Raw genomic sequence first — 21167 nt, 5'->3', positions numbered from 1 at the left:
GCATCTTCCCAATAGTAACAAAAATTGAAATGTAATACTATTTACTGTGAAAAACCAAATGGGGAATAAAAAGAACTGTACACTTTGTTGGAGCTTAAAACTCATGATTTTTAAAATCATGGGAGTACCTGGACTCCAAACTTTTCTAAACAGTTTTCTAAGCTCATCATCCAGACCAAGGGAGTGCACATTATGGTGGGATGATGGAAACCTGCATCATCATCATCATCATCATCCTGAAACCAAGGTCCTCTACATTAGCACAGTGCTGAAATGGGGTCACAAAAGGGCATTTTGCCCATGAAAACAAAGTTGGCAATATTTAATGGTTTCAGAATTCTAGGGGCCATCACCATACTCAGTGATATCAGCATATTGGAAACAGAACAAGTTTTGGAGGAGGTTCCAGAGTAAAACCAACTAGCTTCATGATATCACTTGCAATTTTAGGGGACATGATCAAGGCACTTCAGTTCTCCATTATTTGCCCAGGCCACAGACGTAGTTGTATTGAACAAGAAATGATGGATGCTAAAATGACAAGATCATATTGCAATGAATTCTTGATCACTTAATGTGCTACTGATATATGTGCATACTGTAAGAGCCAATGCAAATAGAGGAATAGAAAATGAAAAGGGCTATTATTAGGTAACTAATGTCAACATAGCCAAATTATGACACATACTTGCAGGTCATTTTTAAAATGGTATGCAATAAGTACGTTTGCAATATGTGCCTATATATGCACATTGTAAATGATACAAGTTTCTTTTTCTTGCATGCTTTGTGTGGAATTAAGAATGTATTCATTTTTAAAGGAAGCATTCTTGATAAATTGTAAGATTTGCACATCAGTGCCTGCTGTTTGAATTGGGAGAGGGAGGCAACCCACCATAACCACGCCTAGTCTGGATGCTGAGCTGCCTTGAGTAGTCTTGTCTTCCATCATCATTTAGAAAACTTTGGATTCAGGTACTCTTGTGATGTTAAACATCACTGGGTTTTAAGTTCAAACTGAGTGTACAGTTCTTTTTATTGCCCTTTTGCTTTTTCTGTCTCCCACAATAAACAGCATCACATTTCAATTTTCATGAATATTGATAAATGCTTGAGGCATATCTATACTCACAAACATTAGAAAGTTACTCTAAAAGGAAGCATAGCTGTGATTTCAAGATTATAGCAAGCTTTACAAAAGTTCCCTGGGACCTACATTTTACCAACACGTCTGCTATTAATTCCCTTGAATGATGGAACTTAAATAAGGAGATTTTCTTACATGCTTTATCTTTATGCAGCAGCATAACAGCATAAAACAAGAAATGTAGGATGTTGACAAAGCAGGTGCATAATACAACTGATTGATCCCTATCTGAGGTGCTGATGACTGAGGGAAATTAACATTATTTCTGTGTATGGATAAAAGAAATCTGAATATTCTTTGATGCTTACCAAATTTCTTTGCAAACTAGCAAAGAGATACACCTAATAACTCTCTATTTTGTGATATATTAAAGAGAAATCACATTGTAAAGAAAGAACACATAACCCTTTTATTTTCAAAGCTCCCGTGAAGACAACTTTCCAAATTACATGCCATACCATTGTTGCTGGTGTTTTAATGTAACCTAGCTATGGATCAGTTACATTATACAGACTGCATCCAACATTTTAAAAGATGCCTTACTATTCTGTTGGAATATTTACAGATTTCTCCACTAGGTAGTAAAGTTTCACTGCAATTGATACTTTTCTAGCACATACTTTATTCAGTGGCAAGATAGTGGGGATGACTTTATAGTTATATATAAAAGCTTATAACCAGATAGACAGCAAGGGTCATTTTTTTTCCTGAGAAAATATTTGTTCTTGAAAGTTTTGTTTTAGAAATCAGAAATACAGAAGTAGAACATTTTGTTGCAATAAAAAAACCCTACAGGATGCCTTGGTTAACTTTTTTCTTTTAAATTATTTACGTACCATTAAGTTAAAAGGTTTACATTCATTCCATTCATTCATATAAAAACTGCTGTTAAATCTTCTGCTTATGATTTAACACTGATTGCTGCAACAGAAATTGCACTTATATAAAAACAAAATTATTGTATATATGGAAGGGGGGAAATTCTACCCTGTTTACAAATTCTGACTGTTCAGTCATAACACAGAAACATTTATCCTCCTCCATCACAGTATATGTCAAAAACAAAAACACATGTATTTAATAGCATGTTCTCATTAGCATGTTGTAACTTGAGAAGTGTGTACCAAATGTGATTTCCTTCATTGGCCTGAATCAGACGTCAGCTTCAGAAAAGTTGCTGGGAAATATGGCCATGTGATGAGCAGAAGGCATTTGCTGTGACACTAACCTGTTAGAGGAGATCACATCAAACCATCTAGTCCAAGATAGGCACATTGGAATAAGCTGCACACTCTTCTGTGTTGCGCTATCCTTTAGAATGCAAACTAGGCCTACTTTGTCTACAAGAACATGTCAATACCAGTCAGATCCTGGATGTTGGGCAAGTGGGAGTGAAACAAATACACCATCCACAATTACACAAGGCAGTACTAGGAGTTGTGGCAAAGATCTATCAATAGTGCAGATGGGTAATCCTTTGTCGGTTTAACAGAAGTAGTTCATGCTCCCTCAATTCTCTTCCATAGCTGATGAGTTGGGCAATCGGAAAGAGGCCATGGGGAATAAACACCTCTAGAATCAAGACACAGATACGTCAGGCAAGGAATGTTCCTGTCCTCATTGTCATCACTTCTTGGACTGCTTGAAAGAACAAAAATACACCACACAAAAGTGTATCTGGCTGCTGCCCAGTGCAAGTCTTCTGCACCATTTATTCGTCACCAATTCACGCAAGAGCTATGGCACACCAGGAAGAATCCTGTCTTACAGAGGCTGTAACTTCTGCAGTGGAGGTCAGGCTGACACTTGAATATAGGCCTTCTTGACCAGAATACTTGAGTGTGCTAGTCTCAGGACTGGCGCTCTCTCCCCGGGTGGACATGGCTGAAGACACTACCTGTACCAAAGTGGGGGAAAGCAAGCAGTTAAGTAACACAGTTGTTTTAAAAACTCACATTTTCCTGGGAAAGGAAAAGTTCTTGAAGAAATGTTGCCACAGTTCATGACAGGAATTGTCAATGACTATAATATCCACCACTTAAGTCATCAAAACAAGTAATTGTCTATTAAACAGATCAATGCCTTTGTTGGATTTGATTTTGCCAGTACTACAGCAACACACACAAATGGTATGTGTATGTGTGCACATACATATGAAAGAGAGAGTATAGTGCACCATTCACAGATGGGAAACCTATGACATTTGGTCTAACTTTGAAAGCCCTATGCCAGGGAGAGAGAAAAAAAAGCATCAGAAAGAGATAGTGTGAGGAGAAAGAAAGTGGGTGGTTACAGAAATAAGAAGACCATGATGCTGAAGGACATATAGACACAGGAGACCTGAGAATACTTCATCTGGGGAAGATGGGCCCTGTCTTACCTATGTTGACTGCATCAAAGCTTGGAAAGGTTACTTTTTACTAGTACTACTCAAACCCACCAGCCAGCATGGTGAGTCTGAGCTAGACCAGCTAGAGTAGGCCCATTGAACCAAGAAGACATACGTCAATATCTATGTAATTGATTTGATGAGTGAACTCTGATTCGATGAGTCATCCCTGATTGATTCAACGAGTCAACTCTGGCTGGAACTAACAATTGGACTTTGCCTTATGTTTCATTCACAGAGAAGAATCAATGGAAAAGCATCAACCAGGTCTGTCAGGCCAATAACATGGGCAGTTCATTCCTAACAATTCTAGGGAATATATATTTATTTTAAAGAAGTATGGTAGATTTCAACCAACAAGGTAGCTTGGTTCAACATTTAATAGGTTAACAGAACATACCCATCACTATATTTAATCTATATGTGGTACATATTCATATTCCTGCCCCACTGACAGACACATGAAGTGATTTGCTGCATTTTACTATCAAAGAAGCATGAGCATAGGAGGATCAGAACACTTCTACCTTCCCTACCTTAATATCTGCAACCTTACTGGCACTCCATGACTCTTTATATGAGTAACAAACATGGTTTTGCCATCTCATAGCTTTGGGTCCTAGGTTTGCTGAAATAAGGGAATTCTCTAGATTCTCTGTTGGACACTTAAGATTACTCGTCAGAACTGAGGCAAAGCAGGATGTCAGCCTTATGTGCAATGAACATTCGGTACACTAGAGAAAGTCATATATATCGTTTCCATGAAGATGTGTAGAGATTGTGCAAAAGATGTGGGAAGGAGGTGGGGTGGCATGCTCCATACCACTGGGAGGATTTTTTTTGGAAAATATCTAAACTCTTTCTATGCAATGACCTAAATCACCAATAGCATCCACAGGGATTGTAGACAACTACCTAGGGTGAGAAACTACCAAAAATATACCAAGAGAAGATGAAAAGATTCCCATGATTTCACAACCTCAAATCACTGAGTCACAAAGAAGCTGCCTTTGGTCACATGCAAGAAGAAAGGCGGAATATTAATTAAGTACATTAATAAAAAATACTCATCTTTGCAATGCCAGATTCTAAAAATTGGAAACATTTTTTAACCAAGAAATATTTTAAAGCTTGATATTTTCAGAAGCACTAAACAAGGAATATCAGAGAAACTTTTGAAAATTTCTCACTACTGACTACTGAAACCATCCACCATATTTTAGGTGGGAAATGGTCTCTTCTGATTCATTTATTTTATACAAAAACAAAACCACTTGTTAACTTTACATTCTGGACTTGTGCCAAGTAAGCCATTTCCAGGATGCGAGCTTAAATATTCTTGAGTTTATCTCAAAATTAGAGCATGGATTCAAAAGCCACTTCTGACACTGTCTGATGGATATTTGTGGAGAAGAATGATGTAAGAACATGGAGGCATACAGTGACTTCAAATAATATTGTAGCATTTTCAGGGGAGACATCATTGTTGCAATCAGATTAAAATACATAGGGTTTTGCAGGTCACCTTTTGGTGACACTCCTACAAATGCTAACTCCCACTTTGTGATCCCCTGTTATTAGATATTTTTTCTTTATTAGCAAATATTTTAATTTGCAAGCTAAAAGATAAGCGGTGATACACATAGTTGTGAGAAAATGTAAACCAATTAAAGTGTTAATATGGTCCACAATGCTAAGGTGATAGTTATATCATCTACCACTATAGTTATTTTGCATACAATAAGTGCAAACTGAAATGTCACAGAATGGAGCTCATTAATAGCAACCTCCCATTCTGAGTCTAGTTTTGAGATCTTACATGGAAGCCCTTATTTCAGTCTTGCCACCCTGACAAACATGGCTTGTTGGAACATGGGGGAAAGTCTCCTTGGTGGCTGCTCCCAGGCTCTAGAATTTCCTTCACAGGGAAGTCAGGCTGGATCCTTCCTTGTTCATCTTTTTCTGGCAGGTGAAAAACTGTTTTCTCTTTCAGCAAGTTTTGGAGAACTGACTGTTTATAAAGAAAAGGCTTTTAACAACAACAACAACAATATTTATTTATTGCCCACCTCTCCCCGGAGGATCAGGGCAGGTTACAATCAAGAATAAAACATAGTAAAATAATACAGTGCACCCACATTATATGGGGGTGCATTTTACGCGGCATCCAGCATACCCTGGAAGCTGCGCTGGAAGGAAGGGAGGTGTGCGCTGGAAGAAAACAATGGCGTGTGCTCCTGTGGCATGTGTCTCATGCACCGCTGCCACACTGCCGCGGGCATGAGCACCATTCATTTAAATGGACTTGAGCATCCATGTTTTTTCCTTTACATGGGGGGGGGGGGGTCCGGAACGGATCCCCCGCATAAGGGAAGGGATGACAGTAACACAATTCCTAACCCACAATTAAAATACAACAGCATAAAAATCAGTTATTAAAATCGCAATAAAATTACAATAAAATTTAATCCCCATTACAATGAGGTGATTTAAGGGAGAGTCAAAGAAGGCATAGTTGTGGGACAGTGGAGAGGGCCCATGTATTAATCTAGGAATGTCCGCCAGAAGAGTTCCGACTTGATGGCTTTTTTAAAGGCGTCAAGAGATGTTATGTGATGGATCTCATCCGGTAGGTCATTCCAAAGTTTAGGAACAGCTGATGAGAAGGTCCTCTGGGTAACCACGGCAAGTCTGGTGTTCTTAGTCTGTGGTAAATTTGTCCCAGAGGACCTGAGTCTGAGGGGTGGATTGTATGGAAGGAGACGTTCCTTTAAGTAAGCTGGACCTAAACCATGTAGAACTTTAAAGATGATTACCAACATCTTGTTCTGTGCCTGGAAACTAATTGGCAGCCACTGTAAAGATTTCAGAACTGGAGTTATATGGTCGCCTCTTGATTTTCCGGTGACCAACCTGGCTTCCACGTTTTGGATTAACTGAAGTTTCCAAGTTAGGTATAAGGGTAGCAGAAGTCCAATTGAGAGGTTACCAGGGCGTGTACTACTGTTTCTAGGTCACCCAGTGCCAGGTAGGGTCGTAGTTGGCTGAAGCTGATAACAAGCTGGGCTATTCCCCCCCCCCTTTTATTAGATTTCTTTTAAATTGTTTTTAATTCAATATATAGTTTAATTAGCAGTAATTATATTGAAATGAAATATGTACAGGCCTGTTTCTGTTTTAAATTGTGTAAGCTTCCTTTAGTCCCACTTCTGTGGGAAAAGTGGTGTATGTTGTGTGTGTGTGTCTGATTCCTCCTCTCTTTCTTCACATTTTTCCTCCATTGTACTCATGTATATGCCTGACAACTAATGTACTGAGGCTCAAGTCCATTAAAGCATGTAACAAAATAAGGCAATATTCTTTGTCTTCTCTCCCTGCCACAGCAGATCAACATGGCAACCATTCTGGAAACTGCCATGGCAAGAACTTTCATATTCCTGACAGTCCCTTTATTTTGTCTGAGTCTTCCTCTTTTAAAAATAAAAATTTAAAATGGCAATAAAAAAAAGCCACATGTATGATCTAACACCAGATCCTATTTTAAGCCTAAGAAAAACATGCAAGTGACTTTATCATTGGCATGGCGCACAGCTCTGAGTGCAGCTGTGTGTGACAGACATGGGGTCTGGGATACATGACAACCTCTGGTGGATATTCAAAACATAGTATCAGTGCAAATTCCAGGAGCTGACCTTGTGACAAGAGATAAGAAAATGGAGTGGAAAAACAGTTTGACTGCTGTAGTAAGTGAGTAGCTGCTGGATCCAGCCTTTATGAGTGATCACAGCACTTCAAAAATTCATTTAATTTAATGATGCCTTTTTGGAAAAGTTAACCTGCAAGATATCTTTTATAGCTGCCAAGTGAGGATCAACTGGATCTTAATTTGAATCAGACAGGATTAATTTAGGAAATTAGATTCAGTGCCAGATCTGAGAACACTGATAGCTGAAGCAACAACAACAGGGCACAATGGAGCATGTACAGAGCATATTTTGCTACAGGAATAGCTGAAGCAATAGCAGAAACAACAAGGCACAAAGGCATGTGCACATTTTTTCATTGTTGGTAACTACAGCTAAGTTTTAAATTTTCAACTACATTTACATTTACATTTTCAACTACAGGAAACAGAATTACTAATTAGAGGGCTTTGTTTCAAGGTAGCCTAAGCCTTGGAAATCTCTCCTAGTGGAAATGAGACCTGGGGAGTCATTTCTTCTACTTTTAAATCCCCTCTCTCCATATTTCTGTTATTAAACTCCTGAGACTTGCACTGAATACACAATTCTTACAGAGGTCTTTATTCTGATAGGATAGACAAGGGGATGCTACAACCTCCTGTCTTAATAGTAGTCCCATCTATTACAACCACCATCAAAGCAAGGCTCTACCACAAGGAGGGAAGCCAGGTAGCCCTTAGTAAAGCTGAACAATTATATTCTCTGCAGCACTTCTCTACTATTTTACTAGCAATCACTTCAACAATAGTTAAACTCTACAGACTACAATCCATAGATTTCACAACAGGGTCAGACAAAAGCAAACTGCTGTAACCTCTTCTAGCTTGTGTGTTCTTTTGCGACCTTGACCACACTCTTAATATTGCTTGGCCACACATGTCCCAATTTACACGTGTGAAAATGTTGGACAGTATGCCATCGTTGACTGAGAGTTCTCAACTTAGTGGTCCCTTTACAAGTCAAAATCACAAATCAGGATTTGTCCTTGATTCAGGGAGCAACAAGTCTAGATCCCGCACATTTGGATGACACTAAATAACCGTATCTTGTTTGCTTGCTCAGTCCTACTAGCAGGAAGAGTCAAGTAAGAAGAAAAGGTATGTGTACACCAAAGGAGAGCCAGTTCATAGTACACCAAAATGACTCTGGGAACAAAGTAAATCTGATTCATCTGCCTGGTTTTCCATCCAGAATTTATTTTAAAAAGTTACTTTGCTGACTTCAACTTCCAGCATCCCCACAGTCATTGCTACATAGGGCATTGTAAATGTTGCTGTTAAAAATGTTATATTTTGCAATGATGGTTCCCAGGTAGGTATGACAAGAGGCATTGATAATCCCTCAATCAAGTAGCAGATGTAAAGGTACAAGAACCACCTCTGGATTATGACCTGGTCAACTGTCTTAATCTCTCCATCTAATACACTGCCCTCTCCCTACAGGGTTGCCTAAGTCAACAGGCAACTTGAAGGCACACACACAGCTTCCACTGCATTAACTTAAAACTTTTGTTGAACAGGGTTTGCCAAAAGTCATGCCTCATAGGTAATTTAGATTATCGAAATCAGAATTTCCAAACATCAGAGAAAATGTTATTTTACTCAGGAATGTTCAATGGTCTTGCATCATCTGAGAAAGAAAGCATTTAGAAGACAATGGCAACCAATTTGAATGTGCAATTTAAGTTATATAATAAATTGTCTATAGGGCATGCCTTTTGGCACACCCTGTTCTGTTTAAGCATCCAAAGAAAAGGGGAAGGCAAAGTTACCAAGGGAATACAAACACAGCAAGTATAAATAAGAGATTTAGCAGCAAACAACTGCTAGTGTCTCATTCTCTAGATTGCTAACTAGAACTAAAGGAAAATTTCAATGGAGGGGCAGAATGCTTACTGGGGACAATATCCTCATTTTACACCCCTGCTTCAGCCCCCCCCCCCCAAAATTAAATTGTATAGTGTGGCTATAATGTTCCTCTTGCCTTTGAAGCCTCAACCGCTACCAAAAACTGGCCAGAAATAAGTTAAAATCAAAACTGAACTGGTTCCAAATGAACAAAACTATGCAACCCCTTGTGACACAGGGGAGGTGAACCTAAAGTTGCTCCTTTTCTTTCCATCCTAGAGTTGACAACTCTGCTAACATAAAATGTTAGTACAATTCAAGACAAAATACAAAACTTACTCAAATAATCCATTTAATGCCTTCTAGTACTGGGGATGATTGTTGCTAGGAGAAGAAATAGGGAAAATGGGTGACTAGAACACACAGCTTTCCTGGACTGAGGATTCTGGCAGTGCCCCAATCACATTAAACTTAATTCTTTTGAAAAACAAAAAAACAGAGATAAATCACTCTGGAACACAGAGCAAAATCTCAGGCAATTTTCCCCCAGGTTCAACTGAATTCTTAGGAGAAAGTCAATTAAAATGAAATCTATTTCACATTCTAACTACATATTTGTTAATGTAAGTTAAAATTTTATATATTTATGATAACACAACCAAACCTGCAGCCAGATTTGACTCCTGTACTGTCAGGATATTAAATAGGCTGATTTAAACAATTGTTATTTTTGTTTATTGTTGCATTTTTATAGCAATGGAGAAGGAGACATGCTTGTGGGATTTTCTGTCTAAGATTCCAAACTAATTTGTCTGGCCTTGGGTACTATGCAACTTGAATGGGGGAGAACTTGCTGCTCCTTCTCTAGTGCCAGAATAACATTGCTTGGCCTTCACTATGTTTTCAAAATATTTAAGGAGTTTCAAAAAATGAGATGTTGAAAGAATATTTCACTTCAGCTTCAGATTAACCTACAAAGGGAATGTAACATGTATAGGCAATAAAATATCCCACAGAGAATGAAAGGCAGAGGCTTAATAAAGTGAAAAAATATTTAAGAGTTTATGGCCTTATGCTGGTGTTATGTGGCAATGAAAGGGAGCTAATAAGTTTGGGGCATGTTAGAAATGACAAAGAGACTAGTACCATATGACATTTGCATAGGCTGAGTTGTAATCCAGTACATCTGGAGGATGCACTAAATAGGGGGAGGCCATTGAATAATAATATGATGTGGGTGATCTATGGGAGCTCTAATCTGTGGATGGCAGACGAATTCCCAAAATTCCTAAGTACAGTGAGTTAATGGTTGTTCACCATAGTTTCCCCCCTGTGTATCAGTTACTGTATCCATTCAACCTATCCAAACAACTGCCCTATGCAGTTTGAGGAACTGTATTCTATGGCTGCATCTGCACTGCAGAAGTAGTCCAGATTGACACAACTTTAACTGCCATGGCTCAATGGAATTATGGGAATTGTAGTTTGTCGTGGCACCACAGCTCTCTGACAGAGAAGGCTAAATGTCTCACAAGACTACAATTCCCAGAATTCAATAGTATTGGGCCGTGATAGTTAAAGTGGTGCAAACTGGATTATTTCTGCACTGCAGATGCAGCCTCTACTTTTCAGAACCCTGGTACATCCAGCTCCACATTCAGACTTAGCTGAACATGTAGGGGGGCAGAGAGGGCCACATGCACAAATATTGGTGGAAGAATTAGGCAGGTGTGCAGATATCAAGAAAAGGCTGAAGTTATAGATACTGACAAATTTCACTATAATGATGTATGTGCTCTGGTCTTTGCTCTGATCCAGCACAAATAGCCTGATGTTCTTAACCAACTATAGAAACATAAACCATCTACAGTTTAAACACCAACTACAGAGAGTTTTGGAAAACTAACATATTAGCCTCCAGATCCCAGGATCTACCAGGATGTCCAAAAGTGTAACATTCCAAACTCCGAACCAACAGTGGCCAAAGAATTCAGTTTGAAACAAACACAGTTTTCAGGTTGTGAACTGAAATAGCACTGAGCAACCAACTATTCGTCTATGCAGGTCCAACACCCACATTTTCTGTGGAACAACTCCCTTTCCTATCTAACAGCCCCAACCAACAGCTGCTATGACTGCGTCCACTTATTTCCAGATGATGTGTATTAGCAAATATGGCGAGTTTGGATAATACGACTTGTTAATGATTGCTGTGGGAAACCCCAGGATTACATTAGTGTTTCCTGCAGAAAATGTGCAACATGAAAAATATTAAGTTTCTTGCCTTATGCTGGTGTTATGTGGCAATAAAAGGAAGCTAATAAGTATGAGACATATTAGAAATGACAGGGGAAACAATGAAGGAACCTGTGATTGACTTCTACTATCATTACACTTTGGGTGCTTTCTACTTAAGCGGAATTTGGAAATGTTACTTTGTGGTCTACCAGAATCCCCCAGTCAGCATCATTACTGTCTGAGTGTGGAATTCAGGGAATTGTGGTCCCAAAAAGTAACATTTGAGCTCTCTAAAGAAATCATAAGATGCTCAGCTGCTTTTATTTACTCAAGAAACATATTGCAATTGTTGCTTACTCCTCTGACAAAAGGTCCAAATTCCTTTCAGCCTAATCACTGTCCAGGTCTCCTTTTCCCAACATTTAGAGTATTTTAAAAATTCTTGTGTTGTGCACATACACCCTCTCTGCAACCTTGATAGTGCTCCTTGTTTTCATTCTTTTTATTCCACAACCTTGAGAACAAATTCAGTCCCTCCTCAGCTATTTTGCAACTTCACCATAGAGTTTCAATGTTATCTTCCTTATTTGCTTTTTGAGCATTTTGCCAAGGATAGATGTTGGTTAGTTAAGAGTACCCTTTGACAACCTGATGCTTCTTCAAATCTGTTGAAGGGCAACTCCCACTATTCTATGCTTGCTGGGGATGCTGAGATTGTATTTCAACATTTGGACAACACTAAGGTGGTTAAGGCTGCTCTAGCCATCCAAAATGGTGGGTCCCTACCATTAGGCAGAGTGAAGCCGCTGCCTTAGGCAGATTTTGATCATTATAAAAAGGCAGCAACATTTGCTGCCTTTGTATTGACTTGAAGAGGGAAAGAGATGCATGTGGGATTGTATGACACCATTTACTGTTCTGCTCCAAATGTCTTGTGCAAATTCTGCTTGAACAACCTATGGTGCTGAATGAAGGAACCCAGAGGTGCCATGCCATGGTGGTTCCATTGGAACTTGCTTTTCACCAGCAAGTAAATACTTAAATAATTATTTTAAAAGGCATTTGATGATTAATTGGTTGCAGGAAATCTTTTTATGGGGTGAGGGCTATGCATTGTATCTTTATGGTTACATTTTTAAATGATTTTATACTTTTTAGAATACATGCCATTTTATTATGATGATGGTTTGTTTAATTAGGTTTTTTAAAAGCTTCATCTTGTTTTAGTTTTGTAAGCCTCCTTGTGTCCCATGCTGGGAGAAAGGTGGGCTGTATATATTTTAAACAAACAAACAAACAAAATTTCTCTATATTTTTGTAAAACTACAGATAATGTAGCTCCTGAATTTAGAGGATTTTGCTCTATACAGAGTGTGCCGCACAGGGAAACTGTTGGATCACCCCAACCTGGATTGGGGACAATATCTACTATATAGTAGAGCACAACAGAATACATAGTACAACACAAGATAAATAAGGAAAAAAAGCATCTGTATCTATACCTATATATCTATATATCTTACCAAAGTTGTTTGTGAAGTGCTTTCATTTTACATTGTGTTTGCATTTATAGGCAATTTCCTGTGAAATTCCCACTCCAGTATCAGCTAACAAACTGAAAAGTTTATTTTGATTACTGTTCTACTAGATAAGATAAAAAAATTGAGATAAGAGAGACTGCGGAAATCTATGTATGTACTATTATGGATACTGTTTTATCACTTACCCCTGAGGCTGTGGGCTGTGTGCTAGGGGAAGCATTTTTTCTACAGTCATCTGAGTTCGTAGAAGACGTGGAAGTTGGAGTCATAGGAACAGCATTATTGCTATTATTACCTGCAATGGTAGCACAACCCATTAGAAACTGTGTGTTCTCTGGATGGCCAAATCTCTGTCCCTCCACCAACTCTCATTATATTTACCCGAGCATGACTTTATCTTAGATAGGTTCTTTGGTTTGCGTTTCCTGGTTTGAATTCCCTCCTTTTTCATAGCAAGAGGTCGAGGCACCTAAAAGGGAATGCCAAAACATAAAGGAAGACATTAAAATTCAGAAGCAGTTTCCTCGTTGGAAATGTATTTTCCTGCATTAGAGCCAACCCACTATAAACAACCATAATGTTGCATACCCACCCACATTTTACAGATGAAAACCAGGGCACATGTGGCCAATCAACATCCAAGTTTAGTGCAATCTACTTTTGCACTCAGTTTGCAGATGAATGAAGATAAGGACAAAGGGGCAAAATGAGGCAGAGCAAAGCTGGGACATTTTAAAAGCAGCTGAAAAAAATGGAATGATACAGGATTAATTGGGAGGACTGGATGGTTAAGTTGGCCCAAGGCATCCTAAACCCCAACATCCTCTGGTTTGGGGGATTTGGATGGAGCAGTAGCCAATTCTATCCCAGATGCCGTAGTTGCACCAATGGAAATCTCCATAGATGATAGTCTATTGCTAGTCATGTTCCTGCCAGCAGTAGGCCCCAGAATGAGGCATTTCAGAAACAAGGCGATGGCAGTGGAATACCTGCTGGTTCCAAAGTATCCTCCATTGCTTCTAGGGTCTGGGCCTGGTAGTCCCCTGCCCCTGCCTTGATTTCAGTGGAAGATTTTTAAGCAAAAAGATCCACTGGGCAGAAAAGAAGAGAAACAACTGATTCCTCTCCATCTCTTGCAGAGCTCTAAAAATGGACAAATACCCACTCTTTTTACTGCCCTGCCTTAGATACACACATCCAACTTATTACATAGTCACCCTTTGCACAAAATTTCACATTTTTTTTACTTCTGTCTTATGGCTTTGGGTGTGCAGAAGAGAGAGCTGTGTCCTCCACTGAGGTGAAGCCTATTCCCACATTCTGCATACCTAAGAATTTAACTCAGTTCCACCACTATCTTTGACTGCATGTGCATTGCAGAAATAATCCAGCTGACACCATTTTAACTGCCATGGCTCAGTGCTATGGAATTCTGGGAATTGTAGTTTGGTGGGGCACCAGAACACAGCTCCACCAAACTGCAGTTCCTAGAATTCAATAGCATTGAGCCATGCAAGTTAAAGTGGTGTCAAACTGGATTATTTCTACAGTGTGGATGCAGCCTCAGACCCATCTGGTGAGGACATGGGAGAAAGCCTTTGCTGTGGAATTCCTGACTACAGGAGGCCAGGCTGGCTTCCATCTCTAGTATCCTTTCACTGGCAAAGTCTTTTTTATTTAACCAGATATTTGATGATTAATTGGTTATGCAGAAATGCCTTTTTATGAGAGTCGCTGTAAAGTTTTCAAATGATTTCATACTTCTTACAGTCATCTTATTTGCCTATGATAGTTTAATTGTGCTTTTACTTTTTTCAGGTTTTAACTTCATCCTGTTTTAATGTTGTTATAAGCTGCCTTGTGTTCCACGAAGAGAGGCAAGAGAGATAAAATGCTGGGAGCCCAAGAAGTGATGATCACCTTTTGAGTAGGGTTTGAGGAGGTGGTGCTAGGCTCAATCCAGCCACAGCCTATCAAATAGGAAATTTGTTCTATTAACAGTTTTACTATTTCGGATTCTATACAGCAGTGGAAGCAGAAACACAGCCTTTTCCACAAGTTATTCAGGTATACTTTCTTCTATGTCATTGTCAGCACATGATACAAGGCATATTGACAACAGTGTATGTTGTCAGCATTTGATACAAGGAGGAGACCAGCAAACTTTCAATTAATCTGCTTTTTAGCATGTCTCATTTGTCTTCTCTTGTGGAGGAAAAATTGTTCTTGCTTAGAATTTGTCAAGTATGTAGCAACTAAACCTTCCAGATGAAGATGGCTCTTTCTTCCAGTCATTTGCAAAGCTTATGGTCTGCCAACAGCAATAATCAATTACTTCTATATTGAACTGGCACATTAAATAAGGGGCTGTGCTAGGATACAGTGTTATAGATTTCTCTGTTGATATCTTTCCCTGTCATTTAATAGCTGGTGTGTCTCTCCGTCTCTCTCTGTCTCTAGTAAAGTGGGATGTGGCTCTTCTCTTCCCTGAAAGTTAATGTACATTCCTTCCAAGGAATGGCTCCAGGACAGAGTGCACCACGCACCAGGCAGGGACCAAAATAACTCCTGATAATACTGAAATAGCTGCTTACCCCATGAAGTTTCATGTACAAGCCACAGGCGTTACAAACGGGCTCTCCTTCTGCGTTCCTGCGCCAGAGGGTGGTAGTTGTAGTGTGACAGTTAGCACAGGACAAACCCAGTCGTCTCTGAGAAGGCTAGAGGCAAGCAGAAGGAAATGCAAAAACAGAGAAATATAATGGCAGAACACATGAATAGTTTGCATATCCCCACCCCAGCGCAGAAGCCACAAGAGTCTCTATGATGGTATACTGCCTATGAAAAGAAAAAGAAAAAATGAGAGAAGCAGGCAGAAAAGAGGAGCTAGCATCTCAGAAGCACAGAAGACTGAAATGTTCAGTTGATTCCCCACATATATATTTTGCCTATGACACTGTAAAACGTTCCACATTTGTAAAAGATAATATTGATTCGTTTGTCCATAGCTGCATCTACACTGTAGAATTAATGCAGTTTGACACCGCTTTAACTGCTATGAATAAATGCTCTGGAATTCTGGGATTTGTAGTTTTGTGAGACATTTAGCCTTCTCTGTCAGCAAGCTCTACTGCCACAATAAACTACAAATCACAGGAGTCCATAGGTTGGTGCCAAAATGACAGATAAAGTGGTATCAAACTACAAAAAAAATTCTGGAGTGTGGCAGCAGACTGTTTACATAGCAGAACATTGGGTTGGATTCTTATTTCACACCATCCAATGGGAAAGATATGTGGCTTCACTTAAGACATTACTAACTTTCCCAAGGGCAGATAGACACAACTTCATGCGGAATTGAACCTACAGAGATGCATAATGACCTTGAGGAAGACACTCATTTTCAACCCCCTTTCTGTACTCATTTTCAAAACCCATGTTTTTGACTTGCTAGCATACTAGATGATCACTTGAATCATCTGAATATATAAAACCCACTCTGTTAGTTTTCTGGGAATTATGTGGAGAAATAAGTCCAAGATGCCTTGCAGAAGTGGGCTTTCATTGGGGAGGGGGTGGGCGGCTCATGAAGAGCAGAAAGGTCTATATTATAAACAAGTCATTTATGACACTCTTCAGCAGAGTTTGGAGCCAAGATGAGGCAACGTTACATCAGAAATAACTGTACAACAAAGAGTTTTACAACCCCATCGATCATAACTGAAGCCAGTCTCCATAAAGATGTGAAGTGAAGGTGAAGGGGTTATAAAATTTCCTGTAGCAATTGATCTCTTTTACATTAATCACAGGCAAGGAATTCTAGCTATATCATAAATCTGCTGTTTTGCACAAGGTTTTTTTAAAAAGGATCAGCAATTATCTATAACCTTACAAATGTTAACACATTTACACAGAAAACAAAAGTCAGTTCCAGAGAGCTGTATTCCTCTCATCCAAGATTGCAAATGTTTAGCAAACATAAATTGAACTCGGTTTCCACTCTTCTTTCTGCAAAATTATTTGTTGTGTTGCTAGAAATAGTTCTTAACAACTGCGCTCCTTTTGAAACAACTGACACACACAAATAGCACTTGCCAGTATTGTTTTAAAATCAGACGATAAAGTTTCTTTTTAATCTTTTCTCAATTAATTAGAAACACACATTGTATTACAAAAATGTGAGCCACATTATCAGTTAAATGTATATTAGCTGAAGAGTGTCCTGACAATATTAAACAACATTAGTTTTATTACAGCCCATCTGATTTTAAAGATAAAGCTGTTAAAATCCTCAGTGCTCTCTCTCTCTCTCTCTCTCTCTCTCTCTCTCTCTCTCTCATTACATATACACATCATTTCTTATAGTTTCAGTATAATTCATATTAACAGCTAAATGGCTGGGAAGCAAATTGTCTAATCTAGGAATGTAAAATTTCCAGAAATTTTGGAGCCATGGAGAGAGTTTCCCCCCCCCCCAATTATTTTTCAAGGGGGAAAAAAGGATAATTTTGGGAAAATTGAAAAACGCAATATCAACCTGCCCAACTTGAACGTATTTTTAAAAAACATTTTTGCTACAAATGGAGCTACAAGTTCCTGAAATGTAAAAAACACCTAAACTATAAGAGACCACTCTAGTTTTATCAAAATGTTGAGCAAGCAATCCCCCCTAAAAAAAAGAAACAACCCCCCCCAAAAAAAAGAACAAAACATCAGTAAAACGGGGAAAAATATTTTGTTTCCCATTACTTCTTCATACCTTGCAGTAAACCTAATGGATTCATTCTCTTAAAATGAACTGAGAAAAGGAAATCCAAGACCAGAGATTACAGTGATCAGATACGTACTCATATGGATTTATATAAATGTGTTCCTCCACATAGTTTTAAAAAATTAATCTGAGACAATAAATATGTGAATATAATATATTAAACATGTTGTTCATATTTTTAAAATAAAATATTTCATAACCCTTTTTTTCTTTCAATTTTTTTTGGGGGGGAGAGGCTTCAGGAAAAACCAGGGAAACTGTTTCCTTAATTTTTACATTTTTTCCAAGACTTCACAATTTAACAGTCATTTTAAAAATGTTAAAATGGCTATTACGTTATTTTCCAGGTATGAATGTAGAGTTGGTAGTTACAGAGAACCACATTCGGGGTACATATAAATTAAATAAAATGGAAAACCTTTGACCAGCAACAGTTAGTTGCAAGTCACACTAAATGGGCCATTTCACAACTAAATTTCCCTTCATCTCATTTTTACTCAATTTTGTTGTAGTGTTTTGGGATGTGGCCCAGACTGGTGCACATATTATCATTTATGATATAATTTATAATAGAGTTTTCTTGATTATTTTGTTGCCCTTTACTTCCAAAGTGGCATAAACCTAGTATCTTCTAATCTAGTTTTGAGGGGCTCATTTAAAAAATTTCAAAATTAAATTTCAAATGTTGCTTTTGAAAATATGTGGGTTTTTTAAAATGAACATACTGTGTTTGTGTACCCCCTTTTTAAAACAATGTATCCATTATCTCTGTTGTTTGGTGTTGCGCACCTTCAACTTGTGGCAGCCCTAAAGTGAACCTATCATGAGATTTTCTTGACATGTTTGTGTCTCTAGTTTATTTTAAAATTACAGTTGTCTTATGTTGTGGTCTTTTCATAAGACAAAACCGGCAGCTGGAGGATTAAGAGGTAACAACCAAGCAAAGTACTCCATTCCCCTTATTTCTCCTAATTAGATTATGTCCTATTTAATGGAATTGGGTAAATAGCCATTTTGAAACCCACACTGTGACTAACTTTGAAATTCCTCTGCCTTATGGTAACCTCACCGAAGAAGTGGTGATCCAATGAGGAAAGTGTGACTTTTAAAAGCTCATTGTCTCTCTCAATGTGTTTGTTTATCCTTGAACAGACTCGTGAAGGTGACACAGCCCAGATAAAAAGGAACGCTACTAAAGTTATGCCAAAAGCCCTTGCAAAGTCAGCGTAGTCAAACCAATAATGGCATCAGATTTTATACAGGACTAGTAATAACAAGAACTATAATAGTGACTTCAATTCTTACACAGTTTCCTGTATTTTTTAAAATGTACATATAAATATATACCAGCTGCAGGGTGGATGAACTGGAAAAAAGAGTTTCAAATGCAATATGCTATTTTATCTGTTACTGTGTATGAATATATATATCTCCATCCTGCCCTTCAGATGAGTTCTTAGGTTTTCAGCTAATATACTGTAATAGAGCATAATGATGAAAAACGTGGTAATTAAAAATGTAGTAGATTACAAAAGTAAAAGAGTAGCCAATGACAAAGAAAAAAATGATGATAATTTAAGGCTAAAGTTATTCAAATGCTTATGGTGGGGAGGGGGAGGAACACGTTTCTTTCCGCACACAAATGCAGGTCAATGTAGGTTCCAAGAGAGCCTCTCACTTGAAGGAGCACCATTATGACCTTTAAAATATTACATATTTTCTATGCTTTTCTGCCATTGAGTTGAGGTTCTGCTGCTAAGTGGCATTTCAAATGTCATATATTTTTGTAAAATATGCTTATGCACCTTTCCTTCTTGCAAAGCGAGGCCAAGGTTCTGTAAGCATGAGTGAACTGAGATTATGTTATTAGCCTGCAGATCTTGTACATGTAAGACATGCTTGGACTCTGTCTCTTAAGAATATATTTGGAGGGTATAATAAATGTGTGCCCAATCAGGTTCTAGTCCTGGGTGATGCCTGGTGCATCCTTCTGTCATTGGAGAATACTGTATGCCCAGCAGCAGAGGGCTGCCTGCAGGCCCTGGCCCTGAGGAGGTCATGACTCAGAAGCAGCCATAAATCCCTCAGTGTCACCACAGCCTCCAGGATGAAAGATGCAGAAAGATAAAGGAGGCCTTTAGCCTGCTGTCTCTGAACCCAAATCCTTCAACCAAAATAATGATCAGCTCCAAGAGGAAAAGAAGTCAAGTTCTTTTTTCAACTCTGAAGCCAGCAGTGATTCCCACCTCTGGTCTTTTGGACTTCAGCTCCCAGAATCCCAAACTATTGGCCAAAATGGCTGTGGCTTCTGGGAGCTGAAATCCAAAAACACCTGGAAGGCCATAGTCTGGGAATCACTGAATTGTCTCTGGATAAGGGTGACCATGTTGAGGACCAAAGGGAAGGTGCAAAACAGAGATTGGATTTTATTGAATGGGAAGAGTGCAGAATTTATAGTCAAGGGAGAAATAGACACAACATTTTACTTTTGTAGGCTACAACTTCTTTTTTTGGATTATAAGTACACACAGTGATTATGGGAGTTGTAGTTCTGCCCACCACCCAGCCCCCCATATTTTAGAAGCAGGTTGACATTTTCTTCCTTTGCCTTAATTCAAAGAGGCAAAGAAATAAAGAGCCCTTCATTTGCAGTTCATCCCAGCACCACACGCCACACAAATTATATGTCCACACTGATTTACTGCGTTGCTCACCTGACATTCACATTCAGTGAATGGTCATTCCTGTAGTAGACATGACTTTCAAAGAAGGAGGGGGAAAAAACCTCCCAAAAATATGCTTTATTACATTTAAAGTCCTCGATAAAGAATGGCAATATTTAGGATTTACTTGCTTCCTGGGTCAACAAACTTAAACAGAGCCAAAATAGAAACTGTCAGGAATGTTCAGGCAATATTTTATGGATTGCTTCATTCTAGGGAATTGGTGGTTTCTAATCCTAATGCACACAGACATACTTTGAATTCCTGAAAATCCAGCCCTAAAAATCTCAAGGCTCATTTGATGAGAGAGAGAATCTCTCTCCTCCTCCCTCTCCCTCTCTCTCTCTCTCTTTTTAAAAAAAGACCAGGCGTGTTTATAGCCCTTATGATTTGGAGAAGAATGCTTATTAACCACAGCTATGTCCCTTTTACTGGAATCAACCGGACAAAAACCACCTGTCCTAGTTCTCTAAAGTCGGTTTGGAATTTGGGTCTTAACCAATCAATATAAGATATAAAATGGTCCATCCCAGTATGTTCCTCAGAAATAAGGCTCATTGTTACCTGTTGCTGTTCAAGATTGCAGCTTTTGCCTGTACAGTTTTAATCATTTCTACTGTGCTTAAGATTGGTAGGTACAGGTTCAGGTTCAGATAGAGGCTTGAATAAACCCAAACTCAGCATGACATGGTAATAATTCCCTTTATATCCAATTAGACTTACTCCCAAGTAAGTATGAACAGGTTGCTGTCCTCTACACCTACTAGG

General features: G+C 38.7%; 1 protein-coding gene across 2 annotated transcripts in view; it reads right to left on the bottom strand.

The window, feature by feature from the left end:
- Positions 1–1749: 1749 nt before the first annotated feature.
- LOC121917343 (transcription factor GATA-6-like) overlaps positions 1750–21167 on the bottom strand; it is a 44370-nt gene continuing 24952 nt past the window's right edge. For both annotated transcript variants that reach the window (XM_042443246.1, XM_042443245.1), the window contains 4 exons: positions 15500–15625; positions 13287–13374; positions 13091–13200; positions 1750–3044 (listed from right to left, as the gene is read on the bottom strand). In XM_042443246.1, the coding sequence (XP_042299180.1) occupies positions 2874–3044; positions 13091–13200; positions 13287–13374; positions 15500–15625 (495 nt within the window). In that variant the 3' untranslated portion in view covers positions 1750–2873. The remainder of the gene's footprint in view (positions 3045–13090; positions 13201–13286; positions 13375–15499; positions 15626–21167) is intronic.

Source organism: Sceloporus undulatus, unplaced genomic scaffold, assembly GCF_019175285.1.
Source record: "Sceloporus undulatus isolate JIND9_A2432 ecotype Alabama unplaced genomic scaffold, SceUnd_v1.1 scaffold_15, whole genome shotgun sequence".
Lineage (NCBI taxonomy): Eukaryota > Metazoa > Chordata > Lepidosauria > Squamata > Phrynosomatidae > Sceloporus > Sceloporus undulatus.
This window is presented reverse-complemented; position numbering and strand designations above follow the sequence as displayed.